Genomic DNA, 17,025 nt, shown 5'->3' on the forward strand with positions numbered 1-17,025 from the left:
AAATAAAATATGAATAGAGGCGGGACTATCATCCATGTATGATTAGAAACAGTTGGTGGCGGTATGTGGCTATGGTGCGGAATACGCCAAAAATTCCAAAGAAGAAGAAGTAGAAGAAGGACAAGATAAACACCTGTTAGACAAACCGACTCTGGCCTGACTTTGCTCTATCACAAAAACACAAAATAACGTTTCTAAACTAGCAAAAATGTCGATTGTTAATGCCCATCTGTTGCTTCTGTGGTTATGTGGTAAAAGGGGAAGTCGTGGCCTAATGGTTAGAATCGGACTTGTAACCCAAAGGTTGTGGGTTCGAGTCTCGTACCGGCAGGGATTGTAGGTGGGGGGAGTGAATGTACAGCGCTCTCTCCCACCTTCAATACCACGACTGAGGTGCCCTTGAGCAAGGTACCGAACCCCCAACTGCTCCCCGGGCACCACAGCATAAATGGCTGCCCACTGCTCCGGGTGTGTGTTCATGGTGTGTGTGTTCACTGCTGTGTGTGTGCACTTTGGATGGGTTAAATGCAGAGCACTAATTCCGAGTATGGGTCACCATACTTGGCCACATGTCACGTCACTTAAAAAAAAAAAAAAACGCTGTTGTTTGTTGTGCTTGTTAATTGTCTCAAATTTTCCCGGTCACCGTGGGTTTTATGTACTGTACTGTATAATCTCATTACAGACTTGTGTGTGCAAACCTCTGCTCTGCTGTCTAATCCCATGTAGCGACGTCAGTGGGTAGACTGAACGGAGTCATCTGATCTAATAAATCCGTGATTGGGTATTACACGCCAGGTCAAGTTCCCTGATAGAGACTGTCAGTTTAGCCATGTTAGCGATATTGGGAGTTCGCCTAGCAGTTTATGAAGCACTTTTGACAGCTGCTAAGCGTATTATTCATAATTCGCTTATAAACTCGTGTTCGAAGTGATTCATGCCCTGCAATTGTTGAGTATGTGGGTTAAAGAGTGGTTTCTACTATGACTTAGTTCATTTCCATCAGAAACCTATGCCAAAGACAAATACAAACATGTGTCCTAAGAGCTTTTTGTGACAAAGTGGCCAGTGCTACTCTTATCACCTTTTCCCAGGTTTGGCCTTTGGTGTGTAGTGTACAGGGTTAATGGTTAATTTTTAATGACTTGGCTTTTTACACTGTTTTGAAATGCTCTATTAATCCAGTCCATTAATCAACGTAATACCTTAGGGGCCGACCTGCATATTTATTCTTGGGTTCAAGTTTTCACATTAAAAAAATACATGCTGAATGGGATCATGAACTACAAGCTTGTGTAATAAGTCATGAGATCATAGTTGTCGGGCTTGAAATGCAAGGCACAACATAAAAAAAAAAATCAGGGCATGTTTTCCTTCCAACTACACGTCGCTCTCAAACATTAACACTCAACACAAGAGAATGTTTGTGTGTTAGTAAAACTGTTGTCACAGAATCATGTCACCACATGCCACAGTAATATGGACGTTCACTGTCATACATAACACTGTTCCCACCCATCCCATCTCTTTTATTTCTGTTATGAACTCTCATAAATCACAGGAGTTTTCTCATGCTATTGTTCAGCTTAATTAACTTGCCTGAGGACAAAACATGCTAAATTCTGAATATTAATTGTTAAAAGCTAAAAACACTAATGTCTTTTAGAAATAAATAGTGTTGAGAATTTTGTACGTGTTGGAATAGCTCCTTGTATTGTGGAACAATTAATATTTTTGGACAACATCTATTCAGATCTGCCTGCAAACATATCAGCATGTTATGAACATTTGTTTTGCTGTTTGATTTGAATTTTAGCTTTATGATAATTTTATAGTTTTATATCTTCAGATCTTGATTATTTAGAAAGTCGAAGTGATAAGAAAGAACGGCTTGGTTTAACTCAGTTTGTTTCATTTCAAGTTTTCAGGCTTCTGCAAATGTCTTCTTTTCATTATAGGCATAAAGCGTCACCATTTGAGACTGCAGATAAAATGATTTGTGTTGTAAAGTATGTAAAAATTACCTCTTCATTCCTCTCACTTCTTTTCGTCTCAGTCATTTTCATAACTCAAGCAAGACATTATACATGTGGAAGCGCTCGTCATGGGAATTTTAGGTTTCATTCTTATTTCTGCGTGTGTTCGGTTTGTGACAAAAAGCGTAAAGAAAAAAGGCCCAGACAAGTGGATGAGGAGGCATAAGAACAGAAAATGTTGTGGTTTCTTTCCTCTTGGTTTAATTTTTGGTTAGGTTCTTGCCCAGAGGCCCAGAAATGATGTAAGATGTGTACGATTTAGAGCTAAGTTGTTTACTAGTGATGTAGACATGCACTTATAAATACTACAAGCAAGATCTTGTAGACACAAACGCATACACACACACACACACACACATCCTTATAGGGTATTTAATCTAGACTTGTGACCTAACATGATGACCCGCTCCATGTCATTTACTAAACACTGTGAGATGTGTTTGTGTATCGGTATGCCTGTGTTTTGTCTTTTATAGGTTAAGTACACTCTGGAGGACTGCTGCTTAAAACAGATTGGTAATCTATAGTTACGACACTTCACTTATGACACTCCTACATCCCCAGCCTCTTTTCTGAGAATAAGACACTGGCTATGCACACATTCAATTACACACCCTCAGAAACAAACCAGGGCTGTCAGTTTCATTTGTCATTAATTTAGAGCTCCGCAGCATTTTTCCTGGAACTGCAGACTGTGAATTGCAGCACTGCATAGGTTCAATGCCTTTTCAATCATTTCAACCACACTGCTTTTTTTCCTCAACAAGCTTGTGTATTCATTAAAGTCTCCAGCATGTTTGAAGGAGATAAGGACAACCTGTGAATTCACACTTGTTTAAATTCCTTCTTTTTAGTATCAGTAGTTTTCAGTTTCATTATCTGTAGTAGTTACATGTTCTTATAAAGAATATATGAGTGGCTGATGGCCCTTTATGGCGTCCAATAAATAAAAATAGACTTTTGACCTTGCATGTGATTTATGTTCTTTCAGGAAGTTCATAAATTGGAGTGTTGATTTGTAAAAGATTGTTAGTATCTCAAAATGAGTTATATGATTTTGATTTCTCTCTTGCTACTCTGTGAACGTCCCCCACTGATGCATCGTTACATACAGAGGCGTCATGCCCATTCAAAGTGAGTTCAGTGCGGCACAGCGTCAGCATTATAACCAATCACACACGATTCTGTTGAGCTTATGAATGCTATAACCAATCACAGGCGTTCAGGTGAGTCATCGCCGAAACGCGGTGTTTCGTTCACTTGCTCGCTGACTGAATTATCTGGCAAATGCTCGTATCAGAAACAACAAAGTGCAGATGTGCGTACGAAAAATGTAAGCAATATATTAATTTAACAGTGTAAGCAGCTTCAGTGATCATAATGGGAGTTTTTGAGAGTGCCTGAACTCTGGCTAGGCTGAATGAAAATGTTATTTGATAATGTAAATGTTCTTTACTCTCTGTAAAATGAAAGTGTTATAGTTAGTAACGTACAATATTGTTATTAAATTCACATTAAATGCAAAGTCAGTCGTATTAAAAATATTTTATGGCATAACACCCATATCTGGTAGCCTACTTAAGTAAAAAGTCGGGTTTTTATGTGTAGTTAATAGATTACACTGTTAAGTCTACTTTGCCCATCACCATTTATTGATCAAATAACAATCTATAAAGGTGCAAAACGCATTTACTTAGGCTACACATATTTGAAAATCAAGATATTTCCTAATATAGTTAACACGTTCGAATAAAAAGGAAATAAATAAATAAAGCATAATCCTATATCATAAATCATATATAATCTATATCATAAAGCATATGACCACACTTGACTTGACATGACGCACCTGGTTAGCCTACATAAAATCTCAGTGCCAGAGATCAGCCAGAGTTCAGAAGAAAAGTAACGCTCTTTACGCGAAAACAGAGATACCAGAGCAGTTGAGCTTAACAACACCTTCATTGCTGTTAAAGGTATAGTTCACCCAAAAATGAAAATACGGTTAAGACTAGAAGGGACACAGCTACGACTACAGGGCATGCGCACATCAATAATGTAATTTTTGTCACACTGAACAACAATAATTACTGTATTTGCATTATTGTAAGGGTTAGGTTTAGGATTGGGATAGGCGTAGACCTTAATAAAACACAATCTAATAGGTAGAAAAATAAATTTATTGGTAACTTCCTATCCAGCCGTATCTCTTCTACACTCTAAAAAATGCTGGGCTAAATACAACCCAGTGCTGGGTAAAATAGGGACAAACCCAGTGTAGTGTAGTCACAACCGAAAATTACCCCATGATTTACTCACCCTCAAGGCATCCTAGGGGTATATGACTTTCTTCTTTCAGACGAATCCAATCAGAGTTATTTTAAAAAAGCTTTCGAGCTTCATAATGGCAGTGAATGGGTGTTATTTTTCAATATATAAGTCCAATAAAGTGAATCCATCATAAAAAGTACTCCACGCGGCTCAGATGGGTTAAAGGGGAGGTCTAATGCTAAGAGTTGGATCCTCGTGCTAAACACTATAAAGGTGCAAAACGCATTTACTTAGGCTACACATATTTGAAAATCAAGATATTTCCTAATATAGTTAACACGTTCGAATAAAAAGGAAATAAATAAATAAAGCATAATCCTATATCATAAATCATATATAATCTATATCATAAAGCATATGACCACACTTGACTTGACATGACGCACCTGGTTAGCCTACATAAAATCTCAGTGCCAGAGATCAGCCAGAGTTCAGAAGAAAAGTAACGCTCTTTACGCGAAAACAGAGATACCAGAGCAGTTGAGCTTAACAACACCTTCATTGCTGTTAAAGGTATAGTTCACCCAAAAATGAAAATACGGTTAAGACTAGAAGGGACACAGCTACGACTACAGGGCATGCGCACATCAATAATGTAATTTTTGTCACACTGAACAACAATAATTACTGTATTTGCATTATTGTAAGGGTTAGGTTTAGGATTGGGATAGGCGTAGACCTTAATAAAACACAATCTAATAGGTAGAAAAATAAATTTATTGGTAACTTCCTATCCAGCCGTATCTCTTCTACACTCTAAAAAATGCTGGGCTAAATACAACCCAGTGCTGGGTAAAATAGGGACAAACCCAGTGTAGTGTAGTCACAACCGAAAATTACCCCATGATTTACTCACCCTCAAGGCATCCTAGGGGTATATGACTTTCTTCTTTCAGACGAATCCAATCAGAGTTATTTTAAAAAAGCTTTCGAGCTTCATAATGGCAGTGAATGGGTGTTATTTTTCAATATATAAGTCCAATAAAGTGAATCCATCATAAAAAGTACTCCACGCGGCTCAGATGGGTTAAAGGGGAGGTCTAATGCTAAGAGTTGGATCCTCGTGCTAAACATGGCCAAAGTTTAAAAAAATTATATGACTGTAGTACGAGTATTTCTGTGTCTAACATATACTCCTTCCGGTTTTGTACAAGTTCCCGAGAGTTTTTTCAAACTTGGCTCTTCGTGACGTAATGAAAGGTGGAACTCCTTGTATGGGCATTTCTCCCGGAAGAGCGTTTTTGGCTGTAAGGGAAAGATAACCTTGTTCAGCTTACCAAAGAACCCAGCGTTACGTGAACAGTGGATGCAGTTTGTTTTTCCGGGGCAGCAACGGAGTTTTGCAAGTGTGTTTGTTGACGAAAGTTTTATAAACAAAGCCCAGTTCGGCGCTGGATTTGCACATCGTTTCATACTGGAAGATGGAGCGGTCCCAGCTATAAAAGATCCCGGTCATGATTCAGAACTGCAGACGATAAGTGAAACGGCATCAAATGTCTTGTTGGCAATCGGGCAAGTGCTGGTCACTCTTTAGCTCCGCCCACGGCGCGCCTCCAGGAGCTCGACTGTTTTCGGAGAGAATCGGAAAGCTGTATTTTTCTTTTATGAATATGATAAAACTAAAGACTCTTTGGAGCTATGAACGATGCTATACTACTCTATAGGTACTCAAGATCAACATGAGATTGGGTGAAACTGTGTGTGTTATGTCCCCTTTAATAAAGGCCTCCTGAAGCAAATCTATGCATTTTTTTAAAGAAAAAAAATCCATATTTAAAACTTTATAAACCTTAATCTCTAGCTTCCGCTAACTGTCGTACATGCTTTCATGAAAGAGTGGCGTTAACGGATAACGACATAGGTGTAGCATAAGCTCTGGTGAGAATATGCTAGTCTCGCGAGAACCAAGTTTTGTTTACAGCAAAGGTAAAACAAGCCATGTGGCCCGGAGCCATGTGGGACACTTTTTATGATGGATGGATGCACTTTATTGGACTTCTTTTGGACTATTGAAAAATAACACCCATTCACTGCCATTATAAAGCTAGGAAGAGCCAGGATGTTTTTTAATATAACTCTGATTGGATTTGTCTGAAAGAAAAAAGTCATACACACCTAGGATGCTTTGAGGGTGAGTAAATCATGGGATAATTTTAATTTTTGTGTGAACTGTCCCTTTAAACAGTGTGTCAAGTGATGAATGAAAACCTAATGAACAAATTGCCCTCTGAAGATTACAGGCTATTTGTTGATAGAGAGTACGTGGAATAGTTTATTGGTTTGATAATGCATTTAACCCTCAGGAAGTTCACGGTGCTACACGGTAAAAGGAATCTTTCATAATATGTAGCCTAAAAAGCCTAAAGAAACTGTTAAAACGTTTCAGGCATGTGGGATGTTATTTTTGTGACTGCCTATATTTTGTAGGTATAGTCGTAAAATAGATGATCAAATATAAGGTCACATTAATATTAATCTAAATGTGACTTTACGCAAGAACAAATAAACACACTGCAGTGTTCCATACACAAACAAAACAATGCTACACAGATTATCTAAAAACATTACAAGGTGAATCATATTTTGTACTAAACACAATTGAAAAAATGTTTCTGTAAAAGTATACATGTATTGTCTTGTTGGAAGCAATTAAGATTACACTGTACATATAATAATTCATACACAAAAGCAGTTTTACAGTTAAATTGCAATTATTGTATGTTATATATTTTCATTAACAGCTACCCACTTAACACGTTTTACTGTAGCATTTTACTTTTTTCTTGTTAAAATTGCAAACCATTTTAACAACGTATAGCCCATTTTCTTGCCTGTAGCAAGAAAATTATTACTGTGAGACACTCCCACTTTGGCACCCCTCCAGATTGTTTAACAGCCTTTATAAGACTGCAAAGTTAGTATTTACTTTGAATTTTGCATATTTGTATAATTCAGTGTTCAATTTTATAAATAATATTAAATAGGCTAATCAAATTGACTCACCGGTTGTTCTCTTGAAACGCACTTACACTGGACTATCACCCAAAAGAATTCTTCAAATTCCAAGTGACTTGCGACAGTTGAAATGTTGTCCAAATCACTGACAGTTCACTGGCGATGATAGAACCCGTTCAGCTATGACAACAAGGAAAGCTTCAGGTCTGAGCACAGAAGTTTCAGCTTTAAATAGCTTATCTGAGCAGCACGCCCTCCTCCTCTTTCTCACCCTTCTCCTCCTCTTTCACTCAGTAGCTTGGTAGTGTGCTGGCACGTCTCCAGTGAAACATGAGGAAAACATTCTCACTATTCAGGACCAATTCATTTAACTATTTATAATTTTCACACGTGTAAGGTTTTTAGTTTTTAGACTTCCATAATGCCAATGGACTTGAAATAAGTTTGAATCTTGGCTTTGGTATGTTGCTACTGGTAAATTTTAAATGCTAATCCTTTTTATTGTATCAATTCAACAACATGCCTGATTGATTTAATTAGTGGACATTTAAAGGAATGATTGTGAAAGATGTCTCAAATGAAAGATAGCAACAGATGAGATGGGATTATAGTTCTTTTTGAAAACTTTTGTGTGCTGCATTATAAGATTAAGGACAATGAACATTTTAGAATTCAGCCATTGAGAAAATGTTAACCTCGTTTTTCTCATGCTGTACTTTAAATTTTGGCCACAAGACCATTATGATGTTTTAATGTTTTAGATTTATCATCATTGTTTAGAAGTTGTTTTTTTATTATTATTATTATTTCACATAATCAAAGTTTTATAGTGTGTTTAAGACATTCTTAGATCATAACTCCTGGCCAATTCAGTTTTGCTTAACTACACTTTTAGGCATCAGGCCAGTCTCCACAAGTCCCCATGGCTCCAGTTTAAATTCAGGCTTCCAGCACCATTGGACGCTACTTCATAGGGTGAATTTGAATAGCATGGCAACTTCTCAAGACTAAAAGATCAAAGAAAGCTCATCTTCACATTTCCGAGAAACAGGTGTACCAGCAACACCATACCAGGAAATGTGTATTTACACCCTTGTTCGTTTTTATTTTCTAGCTGACAGTCTGTTTGCGGGTTTTGTTTTTTTTTTGCAGTGGAAATTTACAGAGGCAAATTCCAAAGGAGAAACAGATTAGAATTCTGAACAGCAAGCCTGCTGCACAATCTGGGTTGAAGGCCGAGGCCCCCCATTGCTGGTAATTGTGTGACTTCGCACCAATAGCATTAACCCACTTGCCACTGATCAGAGAGCAGTCTGAAGTTTGTCCTAACTCTGAAGGCTTCTGGCTTCTGTTTGAAGGCTGATTCAGGAACAGTGTTAAAAGGATAAATAAATCCAGAGATTTTCTTTGAATTCTTATCGTCCATATGGGACAGCAGGAAATTGTTTGTCCCAAAAAAGTTGTGGTGGGATTTTTTTTATTTCCAGTTAATTGAGATCCATTTTATTATCTGAATCCAAACCCCTTTTTCCCCTTTAGACTCCTACAAAAAAACAAGCAATTACATTTTTTTCTCGTTGTTTTTGACTTGGTCCAGAAAGTGTCTTTCTTATTTTTTTTGCTCCCTCTGAATGAAGCCATTTTCATGCTCTATGTTTTTTTTTTTTCATTTCTTTCTCTCCTGGTCTCACCTGTTTCTCCTGTTTAGCTCCTCCTCTTTTTTCTAATTTTGACATCTACAGGAAGTAGGTAAAGAAGAAATTTGCAGTCCTGTAGTGACACACATAAGCAAATAGTGTCTGAAAGTAGAATCACTCCGCATTTTTTCTATAACAAAAACCCTGAATCAGAAGACAACTGATCTCAGACCTGCATGAAAAAAGCTTACTGCTAGCTTTCCAGTAAGAGAAAATGAAACTTGGTTCCGTTCATTTTCTGACTCTCTCCTTCCACGCTTTTAGAGCAAAATATCTTTTTATAACTTGAAAATTGTTGTTCTGTTTAAACAGTAATAAGGAGCATCCTTAACACTGTTTAAAACTTGTTCTCCCACGTAAGGAAAATAATGTTTGTCAAGAGCATTAAATGGGATTGGGGATCTGATACCTCATATAGAGTGAATCTTTCACTGCATACTGTTTAATGAAATGGTGTTGAGATCAGATCTCACAGGATAAGAATAGCAACTGTGCAAAACTTATCACGGAGGTGAGATGACACAATTAAGGTCACAATTACAGATAGTAGTGTATTAAACCATAGCGGGCATACAAAGAAACACCCATGTTTATGCAATCAGATTATGGATCACAGCTGTTAACATTAGTTTTCCACTGACAGGCTAATATAGGCCTAACTATCTATTGTTGATACACTCCATTTGTTTTGCTTCACCAGATTTACCTTAAGCATTATCAACTAAAAACTTGTTGCTTTTGTAAAATCTAATCACATGGATTTTCCATAGTGTTTCTCCACTATTGTTGATGATTTAACCAAATCTAATCAACTCTCTCATGCTTTGTGTGGCATTGTGAGAAGAATAATTACCTATGATCAACAACATCAACTACGATGAAATCTTTATTAAGAGTATATTACAAAAATATACAACAAATATTACAACAAAATACGAACTAATATACGCTTTCAAAATGAGAGATAAATAGGCTGTAGTAAAAAAAAGAAATGTGTTAGAGGAACTAACTGTGCTTTAGTAGTAAAGCACAAACATTCAACAAAAGTCTATGGTAGTGCAATAGTTTAAACAGAATGACAAAATCCTCTGCAGAAACCCAAAAAGAAATGATATGCCTGATGGTTCTATTTGAGTTGGCATATGTACACACTCTCCGAGAAAGATGAGTGATTTAATGAGTATTTACTGTCTCATGCACACTAAAGCTGCAGAGCTTACTTGCATGCTGTTGTTTGGCTTCAGTGCACAGAAAATCTGCTCTAGTCCAGCTCAAATCGCTTTTTTACCAGTTTTCCCGCCCTGTTCTCACCCAAAATACCCCCTCCTCAAAATTGTAACCCCCCACCCTTTAATTTGTCCCTGTCAACAATCCACCTCCCCTCCACACACACTACTCCCTGGGGTGTGTGTGAGCTCACAAGAAGTCAGCGTCAAATTCCTACATTCATAACCAATAACGCCTATGATGTTACTTGTCGAGTTTTAGAGGAAATTAACCATGTAGAGAAAGACATGTAGTGACACAAAGCTGTTTATTTTTCAGGATTGCAATCCAATGTGTGCATGTATGTTACATTCTTAAAGACATACAAAGACAACTCCTTCTTAATTTCATCAGGATTAATGGAGTTAGTTTTTAACTAATTTTAATGAACCAATGAACAGAATGCTGTTTGAATTAAAAAAAAAAGAATAAAAAGAATAAAAAGATTCAGCGCTTTTCTGGTCTGTTTCCTTCTGCTAATGTCCGGAGCCATTGTGGACGCTGATGAGTGTTTTGTGTCTGTTCTCTGTGTCTAATTGATGGATGGTCATTGAATTAGGTCAATGCCACAGCCTCTTAATTTTTTTCCTTTAGCCCTTGTGATGTGCTAAAAATGCTTTAACTAATTTGGTGTTCCTGATCAAAAATTACCATGCAACTTTAAAAAAAAAGTGATTGTCATTTTCTCATTATGCTACATTATCACCAAATATTGGATTCAATCTTTTTGTCAACTTGTTTTCTTTCAAGAAACACAGGTTTTGTATTTCTTTTTGGAACTGATTGGTCATAGGCCTCAAGATTTTGAGTTAAAAAAGCTAGTTATTTGTGGAGAATTTTGGTAATGTTTTAAAAAAGGTGCATAAGCTCAGATCCTATGATCCTTCAGTTCTTTTTCAGTCCTATGATCAACCAGTTCCAAAAGAAAATACAAAAACTATGTTAATTGAAAGAAAACAAGTTGTCAAAAAGATTGGAGTGAATATTTGGTAATAAGATAGCATAACGAAAAAAAAACGTATAAGCAATTTTTTGTAGGATGGTCATTTTGACTGGGAACACCAAAAAGTGCAAAAAGTATTTAAGCTGTTATATTATTTAATTAAGTTGTTATTATATGTATATAAAATAAAATACAATATTTATACATTTATGTCATGCGTCATGTGTGTATGTTCACATGTGTGATCTCAATAAGAACAGAAAATGCTTTCCTGGAACACTCTGTCTGGTTTGAACAAGGTCTATACATTAAGCTGACGTAATGTGCACTAGGACATGCTGTTGCCTCTCTCCCCTTGTGGCTGAGACATGTATGGCTTGATTGGTCTGGGCAATCTGTAAACTTGTTTTGAGATTCTACAGCCTTTATCCTAGCATGAGCTTCAAATAGGTGTTTGTATGCAGGATTAGCAATTAGAGTGGAGGTCTGCTGTGGTAAAAACGAGTATGGGCTAAATGTGAGCACAGGGTATATAGACTCTATGCATCTCAGAGTTCAGGGAGCTAATAGCAATAGACATTAATTGGTACTTTATCAGACCATTCAAAAAGCAAATAGAAAACAGCCAGCCCATGGTTTCAGAGTCTCACCCCAAACGCAGTGGAAACTAGAAAGGCAAAGAAAAAGAAAAAACAAAACAAAACTTGATGCCTCCTGCCAAGAACACCAGAAAAAAAAAATACAGGGTATTTCTGTAACCTGTAGACTAGAGGAAATATCATTCTCATGCAATCTGATGCCAACTCTAAAGATAGACATTACTCAAGTTAATAATTCATGCCTCAAAACGGCATTTTATGGCTCATGAGAGACTAAATAAATGTCAGCAAATTATGTTTATTGTGAAAGAAGGTTGTTTTGGATCATTAGGACCTGATGATTCCAAAATGCACAAAGTTTATAAAAAAGGACAAAGTATTTCTACATTTCTACTACTTGATATTTGTTTATAATGTACTGCTACAATAGCACTAACACATAATAAAGTTAAAATACGGTTACATTTACAAACAACATCACTTTAGGGATGGCATGTATTGCAAGTTGTAAGTGTTGTGTGAAAGCTCTTGTCCTGTTATCATTGTTGATTTGTTTGTTGTTGTTTTCCTCCTCCGCAGATCTTACAGACCTCCCTCATCCTGTTGTACAGAGAAGAGAGCTCATTCTCAATATATGAATAGGGCATCTCATTATTATTTTAGTGTTGAGAGGTCTTAATGTTTACACAGTTTGGATTTGTTTGTCTATGATTGACCTCAAAGACTACAGTGGTAACTGGTTATAATACAGTCTATTGTCCATGCTGCCAATATTCTGTTTAGTAGACAGCAAAAAGTGATTCTCTTTTACATGCCAGTCTGTCAAATGCAGTTTTCATTCAGGAAATTAAACTCACAACTGTTACGCAAAACTTACCGATTTTCTTTTTCGGCAGTCTCCACACAGGCAGCCCACACATCCATTCACAACCTGAATGACACAGAGTATCATCTGGATCAGAGACAGTCCCAAAAGTATGGAGAACAGCACGATGTGCCAGAGAATCACATTCTCGGGAAAGACACACTCGGACCATATAGACTTATCCGCTAGGTAACTGCTGTTCCTGTTACAGCAAGACAAAAAGAAAAGAGAAGGAGCTTTAGTTGAAGTGCAGGATAACACCTCATCTAGTGGTCATACAAAGAGCTGTAATTTCATTGCATTCATTTCATTTTTCTTTTAGGTTTTAGGTGTTCTTACCCTACCGTATCCTCAAAGGGATATTCCCATTTACCACCCTCAATTTGGCATTTTGGCCCAACAGCGAGTGCTGCAATGGCAACACAGGCACAATAGGCCGACCCAGCAATGCCAAACACAGACGAGAAAACAGAATTCAGCATCTGAACAAAACAAAAACAGCATGAAATGTTAAACAATCAAAATATGTTATATATACACTGTATGTAATTTATCTGTACAATACATTTGTGTATATGCAAAAGAGAATGTTGTTTTTGTCTAACTGCTAAAAATATTTGCACATTGTACAGCTTCTCCAGTGAGCTTCCTGTTGTGATGGATAGTGATTTTACATTTTTGGTTACATTTTACATTTTTTCAGGTTTACTCACACGGCAACGGTTTCCACAGCAACCCGCCCCGCAACAGCCTTTGCCCCCGGCTCTGATGGCTGAGCAGCTTGGACACATCATCTGATAAATAAAAGTGAGTGCAAATTAACTTTTCATCAGCTGTGATGTCAACGAGATAAGGGTTGCTGTAAAGCAGGTTAAATAATGTTTGTGTAAATTACTTACTCTATGATAAAAAATTAAGGTTATTTATTGGCATCTGTGATTCCATGAAGAACTTTTAACATTCTTTACAGTGGAAAAATGTTCTTCAGATTATTCAAATGTTCTTCACACTGAGAAAATTTGTTCTTTAAATAACTGTTCACTAACTGTTTCTTTGGAGAACTCAAAATTGTCCTTCTGACATCACTGTGCAAAATCCCCTTTTGGAACCTTTATTTTTAAGAGTGATTGATTCTTCAAAATGCACTGAATTACACATCAAACTCATTCTACTTTTTCTGTAATATGTTTACTTGCTCATAGCATGATCGTTTGTAAATGCAATTATTGCTTGATGTGAACATGAGCTAACTTACGTAACCTCAGGATTAATGCATCCTGGTCATATCCAGGATGTTCAATACACTCTCAGAAAAATACAAATAAAAAGTTCAAAAGTTGTCATTAGACAGTACCTTTTCAAAGGGTACAAATATGTGCCATGAAGGTACTAATATGTACTCTAAAATGTACCTTTAAGGTACTTATATGCACACTTTAGGGGTAAATAAGGTATAAGCATATACCTTTTGAAAGGTTTCTGCCCCAGATTTTGTACCATTTTTTTCTGAGAGTGTAGTACGAAGTCAATGTATTTTTCAGGCTGTGAGCAGTAAAGCTCTGCATAATGGACCACTGTTCCTCATAACTGTACTTGCTCACCGCAGACATTCTGCTTTTGTTCCTCAATTCTAAGGATCCTTTATTCTCATTGACTAATATTGCTAATTTAACCATTCTAGTTCTCTTTATTGACCGGTGTGCCATATATTAATATATTCATACATTAATAAAGTAAATGGCACATAAAGGCTTGTAGCAGTGTGTTTGAAGTATCTGATGTTTGTGGCTTAATAGTTAGAGAGTCGGACTTGTAACTCAAAGGTCATGGGTTCGAGTCTTGGTACCGGCAGGTGTAGGTGTAGGTGGGGGGAGTGAATGACCATTGCTCTCTTCCACCATCAATACCACGACTGAGGTGAGACCCTTGAGCAAGGCACCGAACCTCCAACTGCTCCCTGAGCGCTGCAGCAAGCTCTTGGATGGGATAAATGTAGAGCACAAATTCTGAGTATGGTACACCATACTTGGCTACATGTCACGCCACTTCACTTCTAAAACATCAGGCCAAGTCAGTTCATGTTCATGTTAGTAAACAATAAAATTCCTATTGCACATTCTCAGAAAAAAAGATCTGTCACTGGGGTGGTTCCCTTTCAAAAGGTACACATTCGAACCTTATTTACCCCTACAGGGTGCATATAAGGACCTTAAAGTTACATATTAATACCTAAAGTGTATATTGTACTTTAATGGTACATATTTGTAGCTTTCAAAAAGGTACCACCCCGGTGAGAACTTCTGTAGCTTTTTTTCTAAGAGTGCATCTCATAATAACAAGACAGTCAGATTTGTTTTCTCAGGAAACAGCCAAGTTCAGACAAACACCACATTAATGATGAGATAAATACAACAGACTGAATTACTCACAATTAATCCTCCACCAAGAACACCTCCCATAAGCCAGACTTGAAGGGAAATCTGGTCAGTTTCCAACTGTTCTCCATTAGGGAAGAATAAAAGTATATTCGCTATTATACACAAAAAAGCTGAAGGCAGAAGTATTAGCCCCACTAACCGCGCACACTTCCCAGTACACATTGCGATGAATAAAAAACAAACAAATGTTATAAATCAGGAGAAATTGTCGAAGGCTGTGTTCTTCTCATGCAGCACAGGCTCTGACTGATACCACAGAATGCCCTTTGAGACTTGACAATGTTTACAGTGCTTTTATCAGTGCCATTTATGGTGCATTAACATAACAGCTGGCAGTGGATGAAGTTTCTGCTTTGGATAATTACTGTTAAACATGTATATGTGTATTGTGGCTGGTTAATCAGTGTAAGGTGTGTGGGGACAGTAAAGCCATTTAATTAATCCTGACAGAACAACAAGGCCCTGTTTTACACCCCGTTTTATAATATCTTGTGTTATAAATGGCAATTATAGGACTTAATTTATAATGCTTTTGTAAAGGTTAATGATACTTCTGGATTGTCATTTCTTTTTTGATCTCCTTCATTCACTCGACCATCTTTAAGCATGATTAAAACACTTATAAATTCATTTAACATAACAGAAATACTGTAACACTCAAGAGAAGTATGTCTTCAGCAATGGTTTTTATAACTAAAACAGTGGTTTGGGTTAAAGACTGTTGTGGTGACTGAAGGGACATCATCTTGTTTACCTTTCGAATATTATTGTAAAAAAAAAAAACCTATGTAACTATTCAACTGTAACGAAAATTAAAAGGTTGATAAAAAAATTTACGTTTTTAATAACACCAGCAGACCAAGATTTTGGGTCAAAAACTCAAGTAAATGAAAACTAAATATTTGGCCTTGCTGGTCGTGTAATCTGTACGTAAATCCGTACATAAATCTGTAACGTCATTAAAGGTGGGGTAAGTGATTTTTCAAAAACGCTTTAAAACTGATTCGGGCCGAATAGCAAAACAAACTTGTAGCCAATCAGCAGTAAGGGGCGTGTCTACTCATGATGTGGAGGAGAGAGAGTTCAGTAGTGATGGGAAGTCTATGATTAGCTCACCTCACCTCTTATGCCGAGTTCACACTGCACGATTTTAGCCTGATTTTTCACTCGCCGACAGGTTTTGCGAAATCGCCGACAAATGCCCTGAAATCGGAGGCAAAAGGATGCTCGTTCACGCGAGTGACAATCACGCAGTGTGAATTACCAAAGACGCGATCTGAGGGAATCGCCGATGCGTCGCCGAGGCCCGTGAAATATTTGGCATGCTAAATAAATGGAGTTCGGGGAGGAGTTATATGAAACGTAGTTTGGGACCAGTGTTGCCAAATCCGCGATTGCCGCCGGTTGTTTTTTATGTCAGCAGATTGAAGCGACCCCAATAACGTGATATTTAGGCCCTGGAATGTGAATTGTACCAGGAGAACCTTGCCAAAAAAATGTGTATTTTATCCCCGAATGCGATTTTTACTGGGGGACCCCCTCGAAAGCAATTGGGCTATTTTCAGGCTAGTTTTGAGTAGTAATTGGGCGGGTTTTGTAACGAAAACCTGGCAACCCTGCACCAGACATAGCTGTTGGTGATTCTTCCTATTGTAAAGTCATGCAGTGTGAACACAGCAACAACTGAATGCTACCCCAGATAGTCGTTCAGTGTGAAACCAACAGTGATGCGACGTCTTTGAAAATCGTGTAGTGTGAACTCGGCATTATCTGACAAGTCTTCGGGTTTGAGTCGTTCGTTCATTACGTGACAGCCCCATGAACTTAACCAATGCAGTCTGAGCCGGAAAGAGAATTGATTAGTTAATCTCTCGAGTCTTTGGGTTTGAGTCGTT

The 17,025-nt window shown here is 37.4% G+C and overlaps 1 protein-coding gene and 1 long non-coding RNA gene across 2 annotated transcripts in view; both read right to left on the minus strand.

Moving 5' to 3' along the window:
• The window catches only part of LOC107659736 (uncharacterized), a 9,611-nt gene extending 2,076 nt beyond the window's left edge, over nucleotides 1-7,535 (minus strand). Inside the window, exon 1 of the long non-coding RNA XR_001630944.1 lies at nucleotides 7,371-7,535. This is a non-coding gene — a long non-coding RNA (uncharacterized LOC107659736). The remainder of the gene's footprint in view (nucleotides 1-7,370) is intronic.
• A 4,574-nt stretch (nucleotides 7,536-12,109) lies between these two features.
• On the minus strand, nucleotides 12,110-15,498 carry tm4sf5 (transmembrane 4 L six family member 5). Its single transcript, XM_016448770.1, has 5 exons — nucleotides 15,122-15,498; nucleotides 13,406-13,486; nucleotides 13,032-13,174; nucleotides 12,705-12,894; nucleotides 12,110-12,427 (listed from the first exon to the last, which is right to left on the minus strand). The coding sequence occupies exons 1-5, from the start codon at nucleotides 15,290-15,292 to the stop codon at nucleotides 12,410-12,412; spliced, it is 603 nt and encodes a 200-aa protein (XP_016304256.1). The 5' UTR covers nucleotides 15,293-15,498; the 3' UTR covers nucleotides 12,110-12,409.
• Nucleotides 15,499-17,025: the final 1,527 nt, after the last annotated feature.

Source organism: Sinocyclocheilus anshuiensis, unplaced genomic scaffold (genome assembly GCF_001515605.1).
Source record: "Sinocyclocheilus anshuiensis isolate Anshui unplaced genomic scaffold, SAMN03320099.WGS_v1.1 scaffold960, whole genome shotgun sequence".
Taxonomy (NCBI): Eukaryota; Metazoa; Chordata; class Actinopteri; order Cypriniformes; family Cyprinidae; genus Sinocyclocheilus; species Sinocyclocheilus anshuiensis.

What these genes read in the sequence shown, in the direction of transcription:
- tm4sf5 (XM_016448770.1), bottom strand. Translation starts at nt 15,292, where the DNA reads ATGTGTACTGGGAAGTGTGCGCGGTTAGTGGGGCTAATACTTCTGCCT. An exon ending in GCTGTGGAAACCGTTGCCGT is followed by an intron (nt 13,175 to 13,405) that starts GTGAGTAAACCT and finishes TGTTTTGTTCAG; the next exon opens with ATGCTGAATTCTGTTTTCTC. An exon ending in CCCTTTGAGGATACGGTAGG is followed by an intron (nt 12,895 to 13,031) that starts GTAAGAACACCT and finishes TTGCTGTAACAG; the next exon opens with GAACAGCAGTTACCTAGCGG.